General features: G+C 39.9%; 1 protein-coding gene across 2 annotated transcripts; it reads left to right on the forward strand.

The window, feature by feature from the left end:
* The first annotated feature begins 35 nt into the window (after positions 1–35).
* Positions 36–23,412, forward strand: CASP3 (caspase 3). Of its 2 annotated transcripts, none has more exons than XM_054031197.1 (7): positions 36–118; positions 12,895–12,984; positions 14,782–14,906; positions 15,437–15,565; positions 19,904–20,079; positions 20,602–20,719; positions 21,771–23,412. In XM_054031197.1, exons 2-7 carry the CDS (start codon positions 12,911–12,913, stop codon positions 21,995–21,997), a joined length of 849 nt encoding a protein of 282 aa, XP_053887172.1. In that variant the 5' UTR covers positions 36–118; positions 12,895–12,910; the 3' UTR covers positions 21,998–23,412. The 2 variants fall into 2 exon arrangements, with proteins under 2 accessions (XP_053887172.1, XP_053887173.1); XM_054031198.1 differs by lacking the exon at positions 36–118 and adding an exon at positions 9,580–9,678.
* Positions 23,413–24,715: the final 1,303 nt, after the last annotated feature.

Raw genomic sequence — 24,715 nt, forward strand, 5'->3', positions numbered from 1 at the left:
CCCCCTGCAAGGCGGGGCCGGGCGGAGCGAGCAGCCGAGTCCAACCGACCCCAGCCTGGCGCGCGTGCGCCGCCTACTCTAGTCTGGAGCTGAGGGGCGAGCTGGAGACCGGCGGCAGGTTAGTGGCTGTGCTGGACGGGGAGCGCCCGCCGGTACCGGGGCGCGCGGGGGAGCAGCGATCGAGGCTGGGGGTCCCCGCGCGGGGTGGGGGGTTTGTCGGAGCCTGGCTGCTCGCACGGTGGCGCTGCCCCCGCTTAGCCCGGGCAGCTCCTAGCCCCGCCGCCTTCGGGCGAACAAAGAGCCTGGGCGGCTCCGGCTGCCCTGCTCCCCGGGCCGGGCTCTGAGCAGAGTAGCGGGGCTCGCTCCGAGCCCGGGTTGCCGCGGGACACTCAGGAAAGGGGGCTTGGCTCGTTCTCGCTGCCTTGCGTGGAAGCAACAGACGATCCGGGGTTACTGCCCGAGGCACTTTCCCCCCTCGCCCTTCCCGAGCCGACAGGCGCTGCGAGCCTGGCATCCGCCGCCGAAATGCAGCCACTTCTGCGAAGCGGCAGGGTGGGGTTAACAGGGTTCCGAGGCTGCGCTTGTCAAGTCCCCTATAGCTCTTCCGGAATAATTATGTGTTGTCGACAGTTATTTCTGTATAAGGCGCTCTTATTCCAGCCCCAGCTCGTGAGAGCCTTTGTCCGGTTTAGCTTAAATCGTGTAGACTAGTTCTTTCGGAATAACAATTCCAGGAAATTTCCAAGTGTAGACAAGCCCGTACCCATCATGCCTTACAATGTCAAAATAGGAAAGTAAAGTACTATTACAAGTTAAAATATGGATGCAATATGAATTAATGAATACGAATATCTTAGTGTAATGCAATGCAAGATGCTTTCCTTTCCCTTCTGCTTGCACAGCTAGAATAGACTAACCATTTTCTGTTTCCTAGAGTTTGTTTCTGGCTCTCATGTTCTTACAGGGTGCTGTGGGAGAACGTTGAAATCTAATTTAATTGACTTTAAGGTTTTGTTTGGAAATAGTAATAATAAATAATTAAACTCCTGGTCTAATCTTTCAGCTCTCTCACTGTCAGCATTTAATAATACTAAATTGGAGTATATACGCCTGAGGGCATTTGGTGCCAAAAAAAATAAAATTCTACACCAAAAATATTAAAATTCTGTGCATAATACTTTGAAATTCTGCAAATTTTATTTGTCAAATAAATGTGGAGGCTCCAGCATGGCACTGGGGAGCATAGGCTGCACCTGACCCTGAGACAGTGCAAGTACCTGGCCTGCCCCAGAAACACCCCAGGGCCCTGCCCCTCTGTGTGGGCAGGCACGGTCAGTAAGGCAAGATCCAGGTGTGGAGGGGGCTTAATGTGTGTGGATCCAGGTGTGGGTTGAGAGTGATCTGGGTGTAGATGGCTCTGGGAATCTGGGTGCACAGGGGCTTTTTGCGGGGTTCTGGGTGCAACAGTAATGGGACTCTGCAGGGGGGTCCAGGTGAAGGTGGTTGGGCTCAGTGGTGGGGGAGCATTGGGGGGATAGAGTTCGGCACAGCTGTCTGGGTGTGGGGGGCTCAGTGGGGGGTTCAGATGCTAGGGGTGTGGAGCTCAGTGAGGTTGGGATCCAGGTGCAGCTGGTTCTGGCTCAGCGGGGTGGCGATCTGGGTGCGGGTGGCTTGTTGGGGTGAGCCAGGTGCCTGGGGAGTGGGACTCATTGTGGGGAGAGGGGGGTGTCAGCTGGAGAGTCTGAGTATGAGAGGATCTGGATGCATGAGGGTTGGGCAGATGGGGGAGAAGCTCCCTGTACAGGAATCCCTCCCCCTGCAGCTGAGTAGGGTGACCAGATGTCCCGATTTTATAGGGACAGTCCCGATTTTTGGGTCTTTTTCTTATATAGGTTTCTATTACCCCCCCACCCACACACACACACACCACCTGTCCCGATTTTTCACACTTGCTGTCTGGTCACCCTACAGCTGAGAAGCAATGGGTGCAGGAAGTGTGTTGTGCGGGGGGTTGTAGAGCTTCCTGCAGCTGGGAGAGAAATCTGAGGGTGGGTCTGACAGGTCCCAGATGCCATGCAGGGGGAAGAGGAAGTCCCATCCTCCCCAGCCCAGCCAGGACTAGCAGCTGAGCCTGGTGCAGGGTAGGAGCCACCATACGGGTCTTCCCAAGTTTCGCCTCTTGCCCCCCAGTGATTTACCTCTCTGCCAGCTGCCCTGGGCACCCAAAACATACTGCTGGGGAGGGTTGCATGACCACTCTTGTGGCTTCCCTTTGCTTCCCTGTCAGAAAGTAATTTTTCTGCAGGGAAGCAAAGCAATCTGCGGGGGACATAAATTTGGCGCATGTGCAGTGGCACAGAATTCCCCAAAGAGTAAGTGTAGGACAGAAAACTGGCAGTGGCATTTATCCAAGCTGTCCACTAGAGAATCTTCAATGACCACTGCTGGTCAGCTCCGGACATCAGTTTTAAGTCTCACCTTAAAAATGGTACCTCCTCAACTCGTTTCTCCAGAGCACAGTGTTGGGGCATTGGAGGTGTATTGTCTAAGGCCCATTCTGCATTCAGATCCACACAGGCAGCCATGTGGATCCCTGTTGAAGTCAGTCTGTGTAGATAGGTCTGCCCACATGTATCTAAGTGCAGGGTTAGCACTTTAGAAAGAAAAGGGTTAGTATCTGCTCTGTCGCTGACACTTTGTGACTGACTGGTGAAGTTATAACCTTACAGTATACAATTGGACCCAAGTGCCAATATTCCATTGGCTTCACTAAGCTTCTGCACAGGCACAAAGATCCATCTACATGGCACAAAACTCTACCTGTCACTACATATCACCATAAACTACCACCAATAGAGCCCAGTGGTTGGAAGAGATCAGCTCATGGGTGAAGAACATCTGATTAAAACTGAATCTGAACAAAGCAGAGGTTATGCTGCTGGGAAAAGAAAGAAATTTTGAAAATTGTGCAACCATGGTACCATCTCCTTTGGTTGAAGGTACACATCCACAATTGGTCAGTTCCGTCTGTAGTTTAGGAGTGCTCCTGGATTCCTTGCTGATGCTAAATTCTAACATAGCAGTATCCAGCAGTGACTTTTTACCATCTCTGGTTGGTTAAGAGACTGCCAATGATGAGTTATATACAGCTATACAGGTCTTTGTCACCTCTTCAGGCACCGTGGGACTTTCTACCATAAAGTTAAAGCACTTCTGTGCAGGATATAGGATTTTCTCAGGGGCCAGTTGAGATTGTGGAATAAACTCCCACTGGAGCTAAGGACCATCACAAACCTCATCACCTTCTGCTCCAACTGCAAGGCACATTTCTTCTGTCTTCGCTAACATAAATGCATAGCAACGTGTGCCTTTAAAACAAACCAAAACAAAATACTACAGAGTACACCCAATTCTCCCTCTGGGAAGAAGATGAAAGAGAGAATAAACCACACATTGCTTAATGAACTACTGGAGTGGGCTTAGAGTTCAGTATAAGAACCTGTATACAGGAAGTCCTCGGACTTGCGACACATTTCGTTCCTCAGAATTGCGTTGTAAGTTGAAACTGCTTTTCCCATAGGAATCAATGGTATGAAGAGGGGGATTCATTCCTGAACCAAGGCTTGATACACTATTTTCACTACAATAACCCAGATTTTTGTACTAAATTAATTATAGATGACTAATGTTGCAACATCAATGTATTTACTGTACACTGTATTTTGTAAACAGCATTCAAATAAACATATACACTCACATGTGCTGCTCAGAATGCCAGCCTCACAGGCTCAGAAAGCCAGGGAGAATGGCATACATGCTGAGCCTCAGCCAATCATTGTTCAAGCTTTCTGATTGGCTGAGCCCAGGGTCAGGATCCAATCAAAAACAATCGGCTACCCTACTGCCTTGAAGTCAATCAGAAGCAACCCTTTCCAGCTCCATACCAGTATAACGCAACCAGGAAATATTTCAAGCGAACTTTATGCAAATTGAGCGTAGTAAGGGCGAAACAAGCATCTTAGGGGTGAAACAGGCAGTCAGTTGAAAAAGTGTTGTAAGTGGCATCCGATGTAAGTTGGGTGTCATAAGTCCGAGGACTCCCTGTAGAATAGAAATAAGCCTTGATCTGTCTTGCTCTATAGAAATTACAGAGGAGACTCTATGGCAGGGGTGGTCAATTATTTTTTGTCAAGGTCTAAATTTCTTGGTCAAGGTATAGTCAAGATCCAAACTAGCGAAAATAACAACAATAACGATAATAAGTAAATAAAAAGATTTTGAGGTCCTTTCAAAAGTGTCTGGCAGTCTGGATTTGGCCCACGGTCCGCCTGTTTACTACCCCTGCTCTGTGAAGTAGCCTAACACCCAAATGTGCCCTACCTTAATACTGTAATCTGAATAGATAGTTTTAAAAAATTCACATTGAGTTATTGAGAAATTAATGTAATGTAGCCACTGTGTTAAATGTTCTGTGCTCCCTAAACAGCAGCAGCAGCAGCAAAAAATATATATGATATGGTGATGACATCAGTAAGATACCATATAGTTGAACACTATATAACATTCGTACAGAATGCAATGCCATCCACAGCCTCAGAAACAACCCTGACATTATAATCAAAGAGGCTGATAAAGGAGGTGCTGTTGTCATCATGAACAGGTCTGACTACCAAAAGGAGGCTGCCAGACAATTCTCCAATACCAAATTCTACAGGCCACTTTCCTCAGATCCCACTGAGGAATACACTAAGAAACTCCACCATCTATTCAGGACACTCCCTTCCTCTTCATCATCTGGACCCATGGGAAGGAGACTCTGGAAGAATTCCACCATGATTTCAACAACTTCCACCCCACCATCAACCTCAGCCTGGACCAATCTACACGGGAGGTCCACTTCCTGGACACCACAATACAAATAAGTGACGGTCACGTTAACTCCACCCTATACCGAAAACCCACCGACCGCTATGCCTACCTTCATGCCTCCAGCTTCCATCCCGGACACACCACACGATCCATCGTCTACAGCCAAGCGCTGAGGTACAACCTCATTTGCTCCAGCCCCTCAGACAGAGACCAACTCCTACAAGATCTTCACCAAGCATTCTCAAAACTACGATACCCACACGAGGAAATAAGGAAACAAATCAACAGACCCAGAAGTGTACCCAGAAGCCTCCTGCTGCAAGAGAAGCCCAAGAAAGAAACTAACAGAACTCCACTGGCCATCACCTACAGTCCTCAGCTAAAAACTCTCCACACATCATTAATGATCTACAACCCATCCTGGACAACGATCCCTCGCTTTCGCAGGCCTTGGGAGGCAGGCCAGTCCTCGCCCACAGACAACCCGCCAACCTTAAGCATATTCTCACCAGCAACCACACACCACACCACAGTAACTCTAACTCAGGAACCAGTCCATGCCACAAAACTTGATGCCAACTCTGCCCACATATCTACACCAGCGACACCATCGCAGGACCTAACCAGATCAGCCACATCATCACCAGTTCATTCACCTGCACGTCCACCAATGTAATATATGCCATCATGTGCCAGCAACGCCCCTGTGCTATGTACATTGGCCAAACTGGACAATCCCTATGTAAAAGGATAAATTGACACAAGTCAGATATTCGGAATGGCAATATGCAAAAACCTGTAGGAGACCACTTCAACCTCCCTGGACACACAATAGCAGATTTGAAGGTAGCCATCCTGCAGCAAAAAATCTTCAGGACCAGACTTCAAAGAGAAACTGCTGAGCTTCAGTTTATTTGCAAATTTGACACCATCAGCTCAGGATTAAACAAAGACTGTGAATGGCTAGCCAACTACAAAAGCAGTTTCTCCTCCCTTGGTGTTCACACCTCAACTGCTAGAAGAGGGCCTCATCCTCCCTGATTGAACTAACCTCGTTATCTCTAGACTGATTCTTGCCTGCATATTTATACCTGCCTCTGGAAATTTCCACTACATTCTTCTGATGACATGGGTATTCACCCACGAAAGCTTATGCTCCAATACGTCTGTTAGTCTATAAGGTGCCAGAGGACTCTGTCGCTTTATATAGTTGATGTATTTTAAACAGAATCAGCTCTGTTTAAGCTAGGGGTCATATTGGTGTTGGGGGAAAGTTGGTGGTACTTTAAGCTCCGTCCACGGCCGCAGCGTAGCAGGGTGTTTCTGCTAAAATGGTCAGGAGTGAATAGCTGGGCCATATCTACATTGAGAATTTATCCTGTTTCCAGCAACCGATTGCCAGTCACCGAAATAGCTGCACCAATGCAAGCAAGGAAAGTTGTAATTTGCATTTGCAGAGTTTACCCCCATGTGAATCCGGTGGGGATGGAGTATTGGGTGTGTCTTGCCCCTTTTCTGGACAGTAGGGAAAGGCACCATTATGGTAATCTAGTCTAACTTTCTGCAGACCATTGAATTTAATCCCAAAATTTCTGCTTTGCGCCTGAGAATTCATGGTTGAACTAAAGCACATCTTTTAGAAAGGTATCTTGTCTAGATTGAAAGATGTTTTTAAGTAATAGCAAATCTGCCATTTCCCTAGGTTAAGATATTCCAGTGATTAACTACACTGTTAAAAATTGCACCTAATTTCCAGTTTGAATTTTTCTAGCTTCAGCTTCCAGCCATTGAACATTGTTATGGCACTGTCTGCTAGGTTAAAGAGCCCTCCGGTATTGGATATCCTCTGCTTGTGTATGTGATCAAGTTACCTCTACGCGCACTCTGATAAGGATCTGAAACTATTTACCTTAAGTCTCTCATTGTAAAGCATGTTTTCCAGACCTCAAATCATTTTTGTAGCTCTTCTCTGAACTCTCTCCAGTCCTTCAACATTTGTGGAGTATTGCCTGTATTTTGTCTGAGCATATTTTCTGAGTATTAATTTACAAATAAAACTTACCTTGGATTAGTTTTATTGGAAGAAATTTCCTGACAGGCTGTATTAACTTCTTCCACCTTAAATCTCTCTTCTTGTAGACTTGCCCATTGCTTAGTAGCAAGTTGCTATTATTCCAAAAAAATCTTTGTGCTTCAAAGCATTCTGAAAATGGACCCCCTGTGCAGCAAATACAAATGTATCCACATCATACTTCAGCTGCTCCTGGAAAATATAGCTTCTGCAGAATTCTGCAAATTGTGTTTTTTCCTCTAAATTATTGGGTTAAGGATTTTTTTAGGGGACAGAGGAAGGAAATTTGAGGGGAAGAAAATTTGTTACTGTACTGATCATTTCAATAAGTTAATAGGCAGTTTCAAATGCAGTATTGAAGAGACTCGCTGAATTTTGAAATTGAAGTATCATATATGTATTTTTTTTATTGACCATATTGCATCATTTTGCTCTTTATTTAACTGTCTGTCCAACGCAACTATTCACCAACTGTGTTCTGTGGACACCAATAGTTTGTGAAGCTTTTCCTTGATCATTCATACAATGAGATACTTTAAAAATTCTGCTTTAGGGGATTCGGAGGTCAGAAAAGATACTTATTTCCGGGTGGGGAAATGTATTATCAGTATTGACTGTCAAGGACCATTTATTGTTGTCTTTCAATCTATAGACAACTAGATGAAAATCTCATTAGAACTTTTCACACTGCTATAATTGTCTGGAAGTTGCTGTTGCAAAGCACTTTCCTTTTCACTTCTTGTCCCCCAACAGTGGGCCAGCACTCCCGTCTTTCAAAATTATTTGAGTAGAACTATTTTAGTAACCATTTTACAGATTTGTACACATTGTGATGTTAATTTTTTCACTTTGAAGTTGTCTTTGATACTAATGGATGCTATGCTAGAAAATGGCTTGTATGACATTTTTCTGATCATGTGCTTTGTGGCTTGTGGTCTCTTGTTAGGTGAGCGGCTCACCTAATCAGTAGTAACCACAAACCAAGGTTTCAGTAGCATAATGGTTACAAAAAAGTGTAATATTTGGTATTGGTATAATTTCATATACAGAATTAAATCTGTAGTTTAAACATTTGTAATTTGAGGTTTTAAGAGACAAATATTCTGGGTTTGGTTTGAGTTTTTCCCCTCATATACTAGCTATTCGTTTTAGAGAGCTGTATTGTTCATTCCAGTATTTCATGCATGCATATATTCTATTTGTTCACATAGTTGACTGTTTCCGGTGTTCCACTATAATCATGTAAAGTGGGAAATTGTAAACTGGGGGAAATCAGAGTAATTATAAAAAAAGACATTGAGACATTTATTTTACTCTGAGCACAGCTTCATAACATAGCTGGCATATATTGAACATGTGCTGTCTTTGTCCCTTATGGTTTGCATATTTCAAGGGGTGTGGAGAAACCAAAGATGGTTCAATTATTTGCTTCCAAGTCAAAGAAACTTTAATGTTATTTACACTCTGATTCTCTATCATTAATTTCCCTTGTATGTTTCACAATTCAGACATATAGTGCTAAAAAAAAAATTCTTTGGTAATTGCGTTGACTTAAAACATGAATGTCATACAATGAAGCATTGCCTGACTGAGTTTAATCTCAGTAGGTCTAGATGGAGTTAAGGATTGCAGTTGCTCTAAGTCATTTGACTATGGTTAAGAAATTATTTTAGTAGTTGATCATTGTCCCAGCAAAAGGGATAACTTAGAATAGCTCTGCTCATTTAAAAAAAAATCTTATTTGAATAATATATTGTACAGAGAGACTGTTACTGCAGTCATTTGTTGTAGTTTGCTAGCAGCTCTAATTTTGGGACCTGTTTCAACTGATTCTCTCTTTGCCCCTTCCCTCCTTAGTAAGCTCTAGAAAAAGTATCTATCTTTTTTTTGTAGCCTTTTATCCATTTGAGCACTGAATTTTTTAAATAAAACAAATCAAATGATCCTAAAGGGTAAATCAAATGTCCCAAAAGCTAAGGAAAAAGGATCCGTATTCTGCTAGTAATCACATCCGTTTTTTTTAAAAGCTTCCTTTGCTGTTTAAAGTTCCTATTATCTGACTGCATATACATAACTGATATTTTAAGACTCAGGAAAAAAATTTCAAAGAGCAGAACAATTATAATTAATTCTAAACATGTTTGCTCAAAGGTACCTTTTTGTCCCCTGTAGCATGAGATCATCCTCCTTGGATAAATGTTTGTTTTCTGTGACAGAAAATTACATCATTGCATTAGCTAACTAAGGTGAGGTAATTCTTAGTACTCTAAGTCAGCAAGAACGAGCATTGTCCTCCCAAGAGCATTGCTATTATTTGGTGTTGGCATCAGTGCTATGGAATAGAGAAAAATTATTACTGACAGCGTGTGTCTGAGTGCACAGCAACAAAACATGTCTGCTGATGGGTCTCTGTTTTTTTTTGTTTTGTTTTTTGTTTTTTTAAATGTAGCTAACTTGCTTCATTAAGAGACTCAAAATTCCATAAACATTAAAGGTGAACTACAGGTCTCATTTTGAAAATGATATAAATGAATCTGTAGTTGCTTAATGCTCAAATAGCAAAGATAAATAGGACATTCAGCACATAACTGATTTTACTCTAACTTTCTTTCCTGGCACTTCAGCTTCCAAAAGGTGCACAGGCCATCTCCACTCAGATGCCATAAAATGCATCAGACTGGAAATTGCAGCTACCACTGGAGCCATGCTGAGCCATGGAATTGGCCAAAAGGGGTGTAGTAAGTGGCATTTTTGTATTTTGTAAAATGGTTTTTCCAAGTGTTTTTATAGTGTATAAAATATTTTTATAAGCACTGAATTGTGTTATAATTCAAAAGTGCCACTTACCAGAGACCCTATTGACCAAGTCAAGTGGGCTCTAGTAGTAACTGTGATGTCACAAAAATCATAATTTAGAATCATTGGAGCAGACCAAACATATCTGACTTCAGTCACCCTGAAGCTGTGGGGAGGAAGGAATTAATTTAGGTCATTATGTGCTGAAGGCCCCACTTATTCTTCCTATCTGGAGTATTCGTTGTTACTCTTTTAATTATATTACAGTTGTACGTATGCAGCGATCAGCTCTTCCTTCCCACAACACTGCACTGTGGGATACATACCCATGGTGCATCGCTCACCCTGTCGATGATGGTGTCCCCAATGTGGACACGATCTGTCGACAGAGGGAGCAAGTGTGAACACCCTTTGGCGATTTTTCTTTTGTCAACTTTTGGGTGTTGACATAAGTTTTGTCAACAAAACTTGGTAGTGTAGACAAGCCCTGAGAGAGTTTCTGATCCCTGCAAGCTACTTAGGAGCAGAGCTTGCAGGGATTAGAAACACGTATTCAATAGGTGCTTAGAAATTATAGTGATGAGGGCAATAGAAATGCCAATAAATAATACACCTCATTTTAAAATATATCTGCAGTTTCACCTTTTAAAAACTCCTAATCTGTAGCCAAACTAAGAATTATGAATGGGAAAAATATGCAGAATGGTGAAAGATTTATATTCCTTTTTTGTTTCTTCTAGGGACCTTCCCTCATTCTACTAGCAATTTCTTTCTGCCATTTTCTGTCTCTTTTTCTATCCCTTTCTTCTTGTTGTGCATCTTTTTCTTCCTCTTTCCTTGAATCTACTCCTTTTTGTGTATGCTCCTGTTCTTTCTAGAGGTTCTGCAATCTCCTAATTCCCCACCCTCCTCCACTCAAAAAGGCACTGCATAAACGTAAGCCTTGCTTTTGGCTGAGGAAGCCTCTGTAACCTTTTAATGCAGCCTTATCAGTTGGCCGGAGAGGTTGCTAGGAGCTTCTTCCTGGGGCTTAGTACATTGTCTACAAAGTCACTCTGCCCATGTTGTTGTAACGTAAAGAACTAAATTTGGTTTTATGTGAACATGTGCTGCCACTAGACCACCTCCTCTCTATCTGTATCTGTCTCTTTCCACAATATTTCTATTCTCCTACCACCAATCTTCTGTTCTTTTTTTCTCTATATTCTTCTCTTTGGGATTAAAAAAAAAAAAAGACTAAAGCATTTAACTGATGCTCCTTGCCCAGTGCTACAGTATGTGCTCATAGTGCTGAGCAGGCAAGTTTAGCAGCGCAGACACATTTCCTCCTACATTTGATTGTCCTGAAGGCAACTGCTAAAATTTAGGGTAGGATTATGCCATATTTGGTCCCCTTGCAAGTTCACATCCAGGGAATCTAATCTGCTGATTTCCAGGATCCTAGCTTTCAGGTCTGTAAAAATAGTCTGGAAACATTTAGTGGTCAAGGAGTTGTCTTAATTACATTAGAGCCTCAATTGATATAGAAAATGTACCCAGTGTATACATGGGACATCTTTTGAAGCCACTGAAAAATAACAAACTTGTCTTTAAAAATAGAGGTGTGTGTAATGGTGTTAACACTTTTGATGCATTAGTAATTGCATCCACAGAAGATGGACTTGCATGGTTCTGAGGATATTCACAGTAGATTAAGACAACATATGGCTAGATCCAGGGGGGAAATCAATAAACAGTGTGGCTATGAAAGGATCAAACTTGCATTGCCAGCTCCACGCTTAACCAAAGCAGAGAATACTATTTTTCTTCATCTTGTCTGATCAGCAACACTTGCAACTTGATATCTTTGGTTATTTAAAATTTTATATAGATCCATTCTATCACATACTTCAGAAGGTGATGCAACAATCCTTGCAATGGACAAATATGGAATAACTAGCCCATCGAAGAAGTTTCTTTGAAACTCTTGTCATTTCATAGCTGGCTTAGTCCGTGAAGCATGAGGGTTTATGGTTCTCACTTTTTTGTCATCTCTAATGTGTAACGATAAATGTTCTTGCTCTCTGTATAAATGTCTAACCCTTTTTTGAATGCTGTTAAATCTTGGACTTGATAACTTGTGTGTTTTAAAAATATATCTATATCTATTTAATTGGTTTTAAACTTGTTGCCTCTTAGGCCTGGTCCACACTAACCCCCCACTTCGGACTAAGGTACGCAAATTCAGCTACGTTAATAACGTAGCTGAATTCAAAGTACCTTAGTCCGAACTTACCGCGGGTCCAGACGTGGCAGGCAGGCTCCCCCGTCGATGCCGTGTACTCCTCTCGCCGAGCTGGAGTACCGGCGTCGACGGCGAGCCCTTCCGGGATCAATTTATCGTGTCTAGACAAGGCGCGATAAATCGATCCCAGAAGATCGATTGCCTGCCGCCGAACCAGGAAGTAAGTGTAGACGTACCCTCAGTTTCATTGCAAGTTCCTTTTCCTGTGTTATGATGGAAGATAAATAGGAATACCCAATATATGCTCTCTATACTGTTTTGTTGTTTAATTTTTTATTAATTATTTGTGTTACAGTAGCATCCATGTGCTCACTAGGATGAGACCCAGTTGTGCTAAGTGATGAACCCATATGAACCCATAGGAAAACATGGTCCTTTCCTCAAAGAGCTTACAATCTAATATCTGTCCTCCTATGGAAGTCTCAAATCATTTGTATTGCCTGTCTCTGGACCGCTTCTCTTTCTCTTGTGTCTTTTTTGAGATGAGGTGATTGGAATTGTATTCAAGGTGCAGTAATACCATGAATTTATGTAACAGCATTATATTATTTTCAAAAAAAAATTCTGTCCATCTGTTTCTACAGCCTAATATTTTAATTGCTTTTTTGAGTTGGTGTTTTCATTAAACTATCCACAATGAGTGGGTACAGTTAATAGTGGGTACAGTTTCTATAGAATCCAGTTTCCTTCCACCCAAGTTCCTTCTTTTGAATTTGTAAACACTGGATTTTATCTATCATGCTACCCAATTGCCTAATTTTGTTAGGTCCCTCTGGAGTTCCTCACAATACCATAGCAACAGGAAACAGTTGTAGTTAAATTGTGAATAAAAGGAATTTGTGTCTTACATTTCTATTTTTCTTATTTTTTCAAGTTAATAAATAACAACAATGGCAGATATAAAAGATGGACTGCAATCAGGTCAAGATGAGACAGATGCAAAATCTCTCTTTGGTTCCCAAGGGTGAGTGTGGTGTTTCTAGTTTTCTTTAATAAATTTTATATTTAATGTCCTGAGAAGTAGCCCTCTAATGAAATTGTATGGCGAAACTGCAAATAACACAAACTGAATAAATATCACAAAGATTAGTTCATCAATATTGCAATGTTAGTAAATAACTCTTTTAAAAAATCAGATTCACACCCAATGTAACTTAGTCTATTGCAAAACTGATATATATAAATATATATTCAGTTTTGCAGTAGACTGTATATATATATATATAATATGCAAGGAATTAAAGAAGAAAAAACATAGACTGTGGAGTCTGTATACCCCTAAGAGCTGACCAATAGTTCCTTTTAGTGTTCCAATTAACATTGGTTTGGATTTGGCAGCCTTACAAGCTTTTGAAAATCAGGTTCTGTATAGGCAGAGTACGGTTAAAGTGCAATGGCACTAACATTGTAATATGTACAATGAAGGTGAGGCTACCTTAGTTGAAACATTTAGTGGAGACAATGAGTAAAGCAAGGGATTCTCAGCAAGGATAAAGTTGAGTGTGTGAAGCTGTATGGGCTTGGTGCTTTGACAACTTTATCCAGAAGGCGTATAACAGTTTCACCATTGAGAATAACTTTGCACAGGATTCATATCAGTTTTTGTGAACGCTTTTGTGTAGCTTGTAAAGAGTGCATACACTTAATAAATGTTCTGCATTAGTCTTTGCCTGGGGCTCTGTGGATTTTGTATGTCCACTGGGCATTAATATAAATTACTTTCATGGTCTCTATCTGGTATACATATGCTACTCAGAACTGCAAGCTGCTACACATACATACCTATTGTTGTTGGGTTTTAAAAACCTGTTTATTTTATTATATTGAAAAATAGAATGTGATGTGATTATATAGACTCCAATCTTGCAATAGCTTGCATATGTGCTAACTTCAGGCATGTGATTAGTGACATCACTGTGAGTATTTGTATGAGTAAAATTTAAGCAGGATCAGAGTAATGGACTGTATTGCAATTAATGTACACATGGGAACAGAATTAAGTTTGCACGTGAAGTTTTAACTTTGTCATTTCCTAGCTCTTGAGCACTTACCTGTGCAATCTTAACTTCCTGTTAATGTAGCTTTTTGATAGAATTGAATGTTAAGTTTAAACTCTTAGCACCAATTCTGCCCTCAGATACACACATAACTGTTGTCTATTGATGTAAGTAAGAGTTGTGTGTATATGAATGAGGATGAAAGGGTACAGTATGAAGGATACAATTTTTTGGTGGTGGTGCTTCTTGTTTTGGCCATCTATTTTCTTAATTTAGGTTTTTATATTCCCCATTTGCAGGGGTACTATCAGTTTAGACACATTTCTGTCTAAATATTTTTATCTAAGATTGTTACAAGTTGCATATTATATTACTGCAAATGAGAGATTAAAAATAGATATATATTTTTTTCATTTGTGTAACTCTGTTTGACAGAACTGTATGCAATCAGTTTCACAGTTTGGAGCCTGGCTATGCAAAGCAATCCTGCTAGCTGTTGCATGCATATGCCTCCAACACCCATATGGAGCCCTAGTGACTTAAAAATCAAGGGGTTGCTTTGATCTCATAGAGATACTTACAATATTTAAAGAGCAAGTAGTGAAAATTATCATCACTTTCACTAGTTGCAAAAGAACCTTACCAAAAATATGGAGAAAAATTAGAAAAAGACTAAGCTTATAAATCAGTTTTGGAAGTTTCCTCTTGTTAAGAATGGTTGGTTTTTATAAACTCATCTGTTATATTATCTGGTTTCCATACAGAAAGAGCCTGCCTGTTAGTAAATCCATGGACTCCGGAATACAGCCAGATGAGAGTTACAAAATGGATTATCCAGAAATTGGGATATGTATAATAATAAATAATAAGAACTTCCTGCCAGCCACTGGTAACTGTTCATATTTCTATTTTGATTTTAAAGCTCTTCTTAATTCAGAGAAATTGGTAAAATGTAATGTTCTTCAAACTTAAATATGCAACCAGATTTTTAATGTAAAATGTAATGGTTTAAATGTGTGTAAATTCTCATGGTAGATACTTCCAATTATCTATTTGTAAGGGGGGAATTACAAGTGTAGGAAATCATACTTATCAAGCTGATTTTAACAGCCAGTATCTTACTTTTGCAGTTTTAGAGGTATTAATGTGATTGCTTAGGCCCATAGATTGTTTTTGCAAAGCAAAAACAAAAAACCAACAAGTTTCCTTTTGAAATGAAAATCTTTTTGCTTTATTTGTGATAAATGCATAGAGTCAAATTCTGCTCTGCTACGCTGGTGTAAATCTGGAGTATTTGCTTCAGTGGAGTTGGTCTAGACTTCTGGTATAACTGAGCAGAATTTGGCTCTGACACCTCAAATCAGCTATACTGTGTTTTTTTACATGAAATTAAAGTGATTCTTCTTTTCAAATCCAAAGGAATGTCATTCCGATCTGGTACTGATGCAGATGCTGCACACATCAGAGATACTTTTATGACTTTGGGATATAAAGTCAACCTTCACAATGATCGTACAGGGAAGCAAATGTTTGACATCTTGCAAAATGGTAAGTAGTAATGATCTGGGTCTGTATTATTAAAATATATCTATAGTCTAAAATTATATACTTTAAAATTTTAGATAAAAGAATAAGTGGTCCAGTACTTCCTACAAGTGGAAAATTGTGGATGCTAAAAGAAGAAAAAAAAAAAAAAAAAAAAACAGGTTATTTGGGCTTGATCCTGCAAGCTGCTGAGCCCTCTGGGATGATCCAGCAAAGCACATGATTCACTTTAAGCATGTGAGTAGTTCATTGACTATGTATGGCTACTCACATGCTTCAGTGCTTTGTGGGATTAGCCCCATGTTCAACACCTTGCAGGACTGAGCCCTATGTGCAATTTTTGCTGCTGTCCTCAGAATCTGAACTCTCTAACCTCCAGGTAGGTGTTCAGAACTAACTGAGATCATTTACATGTCACTTTTCTGTCACAATTCCTAGTTTGGAAAGAGAATGAAGGATTTAAAAAAAAAAAATCTATTTTAGAATATAAAGTATCTTTATGTAGGGGTCTATTTCTAAACTAGTTACGCTACTTAAATGCTACTGTGTTTAACTAAACTTTTTCTTTTCACGTTTCCTAATACCTCCTTCCTGTTATATTCATAGTGAAAGAAAGGCACATGTTTCAGATATATATATATATATATATATATATATATATATATATATATATATATATATATATATATATATATTTTAATTTCTGGTACAAGGCTGCTACCCTCATCTGCCATTACTTCTGTGCATATCACTATCAGAGGTTATTGTGGCATCTTAGCAAGGTCTGCCCTTGTCCCTAACAAACAAGTATTGCAAATGTATTTGCTCAGTCTCTGGGAGAACAGTAGGAGGAAAAACTAAGTCCAGACCTGAGAATGCAGTTTCTCTCATTTTGATTACAGTACATGGCCCCCCTAAACCATGCTAGAGAGAGAGAAATCTACATAATGGCACAGTAAAACTTCCCCACCTAATCTGTAAAATCCTGGGGAGGAGAACAATAGAGTCAAGCTGGGAAGGCATATCAAGTGGGGTCCCGCAGGGGTCGGTCCTGGGTCTGGTTCTATTCAACATCTTCATCAGTGATTTAGATAAGGGCATAAAGAGTACACTTACGAATTGCAGAGGATACCAAGCTGGGGGAGGATTGCAAGTGCTTCGGAGGATAGGATTAAAATTCCAACTTATATGGACAAATTGGAGAAATGATCTGAAGTAAATAGGATGAAATTCAATAAGGACAAATGCAAAGTACTCTACTTGGGAAGGAACAATCAGTTGCACACATACAAAATGGGAAATGACAGCCTAGGGAGGAGTACTACGGAAGATGGGGGTCATAGTGGATCACAAGCTAAATGAGTCAAAAGTGTAACACTGTTGCAAAAAAGCGAACGTCATTCTGGGATGTATTATCAGGAGTATTGTAAGCAAGACCCGAGAAGTACTCTACTCCATGCTGATAAGACCTCAACTGGAGTATTGTATCCAGTTCTGGGCGCCATATTTCAGGAAAGATGTGAACAAATTGGAGGAAGTCCAGAGGAGAGCAACAAAAATGATTAAAGGTCTAGAAAACGTGATCTATGAGGAAAGATTGAAAACAAAAAAAAATGGTTTGTTTAGTCTGGAGAAGAGAAGACTGGGGGAGAACATACTTTTTCAAGTACATAAAAGTCTGTTATAAGGAGGAGGGTGAAAAATTGTTCTCGTTAACCTCTGTCGTGGAAAAAGTCACCCACTCATTGATTTTAGTTCACAGACTCAAGCCTGAGGCCAGTTTATTGCAATACATACCAACACGTTGGGGTAGCAGTACGAAAACTACTACACCTAGCAGCAGCTCACAGCTGCTTTATTCCGTCAAACCGCAAGCATATTACAAACAATACATCATTTATGCTAAATAAGAGTAGGGGTCTGTTCCTTTTTCCTGGTAGCTTCCTCATTATTTACAAGAATTGGGTGCCTATCGGGTGGGGGGGTTTCTTGATGGTTTTGACATGGGTGGTACTTGGCACCAGCGGGGGGGGGGGGGGGGGTGTTTTTCGTCAGGGTACATATTGTTTCCCGGGGGGGGGGGGGGGAGGTGTTATTATAGGACGCCCAAAGATGATATGATTGGCTGGTGGCAGGTAGCTGGCCTTTACTAGAAGCAATTTCTTCATATAAGCCGTTACTATGTTTCATCAATGAGCAGTTATGTTTTTCCATCAACCAGTAGTTATCATGTTGCTAAGGCCTTTCGCATGGCTTCTTTCCCCTCCCTCCTCTGGTCATGGCCCGTGACCGTATTTGGCAGGGGATTGCACAGCCTAGTTTAGTTCAGGTTCTGGCCTGTACTGCCTTACGTAAAGGTCGTCTGTGCAGTCAGATTCTGTCAGAGGACCTGAATTTGGGCCTTCGGTGTTACTTTGGTTGTCATTAAGAAGGCTACCTAGGTCTTTTTCCCCACACCTCTAAAGATAGGGAAAGAAGCAATGGGCTTAAATTGCAGCAAAAGAGGTTTAGGTTGGACATTAGGAAAAACTTCCTAACTGTCAGGGTAGTTAAGCACTGGAACAATTTGCCTAGGGAGCTTGTAGAATCTGTGTCTTTGGAGGTTTTTAAGGAAAGGTTAGACAAACACATGTCAAGAATGGTCTAGTTATTACATAGGCCTGCCTTGAGTACAGGGAACTGGCCTAGATGACCTGTCAAGGTCCTTTCCAGTCCTACACTTCTATGATTCTATGAATAACATCATAGGAGCAGAGTGAGATGAGGAATAGGCAAATGCAAGGTTAGAGGAAGGGTAGAGCAGTTTATGAATAATTTTGGAAATCAGGAATGATATTTTGAATTGGATTCAGAGGTCGAAAGCCTGTAACATGGTTCCTCTTTCTGAAGGAAAAGAATATTCTGGTGGGAACATTCTGGATCACTTGATGTTAGAGTAGAATGATTAGAAAAATTATAAAAGGAATTAATTGCAATAGATGGGAGCCAGTGATCAAAGAATTAACTAAAGGAGATGTAGAGTTGGATGTCATTAACATAGAAATATAGATAGGGTACTGTAGGTAAAAGCTTAGCTAGAAGTTATGTCTTAAGTTTGAGCTAGAATTGATGTGTTCTCAATGGTAAAAAGAGCCAAGAACTGAGCCTTAGAACGCTCATTAGTAAATGATGGGAAAATATAAAGCCACAAACACAGATGAAATAGGAGTTGTTGAAACTAGGAGATAGTGTTGGAGAATGCTGCCTTCTTGTTTAAGAATATAAATTTCAATAATATCAAATATCACTAGATAAAATTGGATGAGAAGATAGGGATCGATAATAAAAGTTAAGTAGTAGATAATTAACCATTGAGAGAGTAGACAGATGATTGAGGGTAATATGGTAGTATGGTAGATCATAATTGGTAATATGATAGATGCCCTCTTACTATAGGGTCCCTGGTTCAAATATAATCCAGGTTGGTAGTGATCCAACATTACCATGTAGAAAGTTTGTTTTTTGTCTAGATCTCATTGGATGTACACCTCTGCCCCGGTATAACGCAACCTGATATAACACAAATTCGGATATAACGTGGTAAAGCAGTGCTCCAGGGTGGCAGGGCTGTGCACTCTGGCGGATCAAAGCAAGTTTGATATAACATGGTTTCACCTATAACGCGGTAAGATTTTTTGGCTCCTGAGGACAGCGTTATATCGAGGTAGAGGTGTATTATTTTTATATCACAAAAACCATCATCATCATAGCTGTCATCAATTTTCAACCTTGTTGACCCTCTCAATGGAGGACTAAATGGACATAGAGATTCACCTTGCCTTTTACCCAGGGTATTATACAGTTAGCAGTAAAGACTTTGGCAGTCTGTTCCACAAGTATGCAACAGTGCAGAGGAGGTGAAGGATACCATTAAAGGGGCAAACACCCACTCTCCCGAAGTTCTCCCAGCTGGTGCAGGTGGAGGCGACTAGGGTTGGATTGCGTTGTTGGTTGTTTAGTTGCTTCTTGCCCCAGATATGACTGCTGCTCTGAACAATGCATGAGACTTAAAAGGGGCAGATCCTCAGAACCTGTCTTGGCTGCTGGGAGTGTAGGCCATCCAAGAGCCACTCCCAAAAATTAGATGCCCAAGGCAGCCAACTACATAGTCTACTCCTAATGTTTGCCGTGGGCGGTTTCTTATTGTCACACGTGAGGCACAGGCTTGGCCTGTACGTGTATGTGTAAGCGATTGCTGAATCTAATATTGCCAAATAAGGTCCTTGTTAACATCATAATAAACATACTTTTCTAACACATGGGAAGTTTCAAACACCAATTATTTCTCTCCTCTTTTTCTAGTTGCTAAAGATGATCACAGCAATCGAAGTAGTTTTGTTTGTGTTGTGTTAAGTCATGGTGAAGATGGATTAATCTATGGTACAGATGGTCCTTTTGAATTGAAAATATTAACAGGCCTGTTCAGAGGAGACAGATGTAAGAGTCTTGTGGGAAAGCCAAAACTCTTCTTCTTTCAGGTAAAGCACAGCTGAGCTGCTACATACTTGAATAATGCAAGTTTTCCATTAGATGATGAGGCAAAGCTCAGAATTTTATACTGCTTATACTGATTTCAAAGGAACTACTTGCAGAGTGAGATACTATTCTCCTTGAGTAAAGGTGGCACTGTCTGGCTTTATGTAAGTAGGCGGATGTTGTAATAGGTCAAGTTATGCATTCCATCAGGGCTACCCAGAAATCTTTGAAACATCAGTCAGAATTTCAATAGATTCTTATATGCAAAACCAAAATTTTGAATTAATAAACCCATAATTTAGTCAAACTGATGCAATCAATTACATAAACTCCGATTGCCGTACTTGGCATTCAAACAGAACTAAAAAATGTTAAGTATAGGAATCTCATTCTTTTTATAGTTCATTTAATTGTTTTTCACATCAGCAAGATGTCAAAGTTTGAATTAACAGTGGACAACCGTGGTGATGTTTACTGCTGACCTTTGCTATTTCTTCAATTTGTTTCCCCTCCCTTCTCTCCAGGCTTGTAGAGGGACAGAATTAGATTCTGGTGTTGAAACAGACAGTAGCTCAGAGGAAAATACATGTCAGAAAATGCCTGTAGAAGCAGACTTCCTATATGCATATTCTACTGTTCCGGGTAAGAGAGGCTCATGTCAAAATTCTTCATTGCTAAAATACATAGATATTTGTTTGTATTAATGTTAAACTTGATTTGAAGGTGATTGAATACATTTTTTTATTCTTTCATAAAACAATTCCCGTTGCCTTTCTTTTTTCACTTTCTTGTACTTATGCGCAAAGTAAGATAGAGCTTGAAATGCCTATTCCTACAATAAATTGAATGTTAAGGTATTTTTTCACTGTCAAATCCTCCAGACTCAAACATTCATTTGCAGTAGTACTGTATGCCTAGTTAATCAGATCTATGCAAATAAATTATGGCAAGAAACAAAAAGTATATTATTATTTGGGATGCTTTTGGGAGTACCTGACAATCAAGTTTTCTTCTGATCTATAGATTCCACCCTCACTTGTAGTTCCTGTACAACCCAGAAATAGTGATTAATACAAACGTAATGTGAAGAGGTCATCTAATTCTTCATATTGTCCATATGAGACATTGTATTAGAATTTCTCTAATGCCATCCACAATTTCAATGGCAGGGAATAGATTACTAGCTTTATTCCTGCATACAGTAGATTGGAGAAGGGCAAGGACAGTGACACTGAGGTCTGAGCAACTGGATCCTGAATCTGTCTATACTGTCCTCTTTTCCTGATGTATATGTATCTTTTAATGGTGTAATTAAATAGAAACTGCTGCTGCGCTTAGAACACTGGGTGGTGAAAGATGGATTGCCCAGTTTTGACTCTTCCTTTGCCTAGGGTTTGTCTAGATTAGTAAAGGAGGTCAGGGCTAGGCAATCTGAACTAACTCTTTGTGTTGTGTTTTGGAGACGGAGTGGTCGTGTCTATTGAAAGTATATTGTGATTATTTAAGTAACAAGCTAGAGTCATTTATTTTAAAACCTTTTTTTAATTATTTTAACTCTTGATTACTCTTGATTGATTGTTCCCAAGAAAATTACTCTTGTAAACAAACTATTTTTTCCTGATCGTTACTCAGTCACAGGACACTACGCTGGACCAATTAAGTGTATTTTACTTAACAATTTATTCTTTTGTAGGCTATTACTCCTGGAGAAACTCATCAGACGGCTCCTGGTTTATTCAGTCGCTATGTTTGATGCTGAAACAACATGCAAAGAAACTTGAGCTTATGCAGATACTAACACGTGTAAATCGCAAGGTGGCACAATTTAGTTCGTATTCAAACCAACCAGGTTTTCATGGAAAGAAGCAGATTCCATGTATTGTGTCCATGCTCACCAAAGAACTGTACTTCACTCACTAAAGAACTTCACGTTGTAACTTACATTTCTCCCACTAAATAATTTCACACATTTTGTATTTGTAATGTATGCACAAACTGTGAGAAAACAAAACTAGCATTGAATATCACTTTCAAATCTGAATTAGTGTTTACTACTCAATGTAGGTAATATAGATGAGACTTTAAGACTCTGCTCAGAGCTAAACTTGTTCATTATTAGAGCAGTAGAATTTGGTGTTGCTCTCTCAGAAACTCAGGTTCAGGTAACTAAATACGGACAAACTTGAAAATAATTCCAGAGCATTACTACTAATCTATATTACCCACTTTCTGGAAAAATGGAAGAAAGAGACAGGTTGAATCACTTATTGATTCTAGTATGACATTATATTTCATTCTGGCTGGAGGAAGAGAGAGAAAAAATTAGTGTATTCTAAACAGTTTCTCTTTCCATTTTTGACCTAATTAGGGAACAGATTCAGAATATGGCATATACCAGTGCCATTTTATTATTTTTGGCAATATTGTATTAGTGTCACTACAAATGAGTGGGTTTTAAAAGTACTGCAGAGAAATGTGTAAACTGTAGAAGCAGGTTATTACATTAGTTTATACAATGTTATAGCTTATTCAGAGTTTCAAACAATTTTTTGTCTTGCCCTCTGGCTTTTTAACTTTCTATCAAATATGAAAAGTTATGAGACTTAGCTTGTCAGTGCTTACTACCCACTTAAAAATACATTTCATACAATTGATTTTTGGAGCTGAGGAACTAAGAGACCCGTCTTGCAAAATGCTCTTTGCATTCCACCCTCAACTCCCTGGGATATGAGGGTTCTCGACACCTCTCACAACCACTTTGGTCTCGATCCTGCAAGGCAGCAAATGGAACTGCATTTCTGAATGGTAAATTTTCCTTTTTCTGCCATATTTGATAGGATTTTTTGTTTTGCTTTGCATTATATAAATACCACATTTCATCTGTCCCATAAAGTAGATTTGTAGTGTTGGAGAAAAGTCAGTGGTTTTTGTCTAGTATCAAATTAGATAATTAACTTTAAAGGTTTGGTAAAACAGGCATGTTGAGTAAAATATGACACAGTTCTTTTGATTTTGCATTTTGGGACAGTAAACTACATTAATATTGGAGTACAGGAAATAAAAAAACAAAAGTGAAGCAGATTTTTTGTTATATATTAAATCCTAAAATAATAATTTTTTATCTTCATTGATTCAGACTGTGACAATCTACACCTTTTGATTAATGAAAAAGAAAACTCAGAACTATAATGGCTGCATTGAATGCTTGCAGATAAGACTTTTAAACTTTTTTAAAAATAAGTTGCATAACTAATGGTAGCAACTACACCTTGTCATTTCAATAAGGAGTCTTTGGATCTTTTTTACTTATTAAATTAAATATTGCCTAAGTTAAATACAGTGCTTTTCTGTCTTTATTCTACCATTCATTTTAAATCTGCAGAAATCATCAGGTTCTAACTTTTAATTTGTTTAATTGCTTCCCCCCCGCTCCCACTCCCGTGTGTTGTGGTGCATCTTCCTCCTCCCCCTCTTCACACCAAAAATTGAGAGGTAACTTCAAATACTATGCTTTGAAACCCAGTTCTCAGGGCCGCTGGCATTATCTATGCAAAGTTATAAACCTCTAGGGAAATGTATTTGATTATTCGAACAATTGAGTTATTAGTGCAACTAATTTTCTGTCAGTTATTTCTCCGAAATTATATCCTCAGATGTGCATGTAACTTCCTTTAATTGAATTGGTGTTGTGCAGATATATTTAAGGGCAGAATTTGGTCCTGCAGAATTTGGTCCTATGTTTGTATGTGTTCTACACCTTTAAAATAAGTTGGATGAGGTCAATATCTAACTCATCTAAGTGCAGAATTCTCATTTGTTGCCAGTAGGATTTATGTGCATGGATTGAAAGCAGCAAATGCTTCTTTTTGTCATTCTACAGGGTATTTTTTCTTTGTTAATTCATAGTAGTGCCTCTAGTTTACTACAGATAATAGTCACCCCTTTACAACAAAATTAAAGTAATTGAACAAATATTAAAAGAAAAAATCATTATAACTCCTCCCTACCTCCCTCCCACTGAAGTCAGTGGCAAAACTCATATCTCACACTTAGGGTATATGTATGCTGCAGGTGGGGGTATGATTAACAGCTCATTTACTCAGACCCATGCTAACTTTAATCTAGCTAGCTCATTAAAAATACCTATGCATAGCAATATAAGCTTCAGCACTGGTTGCACAAGCGAGTATTTATCCAGGGAAATCAGACTGGCTTGTGCGGCCAGCACTGCCATATCCTCATTAGTACAGCTAGTGCAGGTAAGTCTACATGAGCTGCAAATAACCCTCCCCTCGTCTCCCTCCCCCACTCCCCCGCCCCACCCCAACCGCAGCTGCAGTGTAGATGAACCCTGAGGACAAAACAGAATCATAACTTTGAGTTTGAAAAGAATAAACCAGACCAAGTTGGTTGTATGTTTTGATAACATTTCAAAATTCGAGCAAGGGATCACAGTACATGTTATCCAGGAAAGGGGGAGCTGATGGCTTCTGGCTCACACTAACGCTTCCAAAATTCTTCCACATTTACCTACTGCCCCCTGGGCAAGATACATGTCCTAGTTTTTCATTTGTTAAGTGGGTGTAAACTAGCTAATAATTACTTGTAATAGAATGATGGTTGGTGTACTGAAAAGTT

The sequence above is a fragment of the Malaclemys terrapin genome, chromosome 5, assembly GCF_027887155.1.
Source record: "Malaclemys terrapin pileata isolate rMalTer1 chromosome 5, rMalTer1.hap1, whole genome shotgun sequence".
NCBI lineage: Eukaryota > Metazoa > Chordata > Testudines > Emydidae > Malaclemys > Malaclemys terrapin.

What these genes read in the sequence shown, in the direction of transcription:
- CASP3 (XM_054031197.1), top strand. Translation starts at nt 12,911, where the DNA reads ATGGCAGATATAAAAGATGGACTGCAATCAGGTCAAGATGAGACAGAT. An exon ending in GAACTTCCTGCCAGCCACTG is followed by an intron (nt 14,907 to 15,436) that starts GTAACTGTTCAT and finishes TCAAATCCAAAG; the next exon opens with GAATGTCATTCCGATCTGGT. An exon ending in GTTTGACATCTTGCAAAATG is followed by an intron (nt 15,566 to 19,903) that starts GTAAGTAGTAAT and finishes CTCTTTTTCTAG; the next exon opens with TTGCTAAAGATGATCACAGC.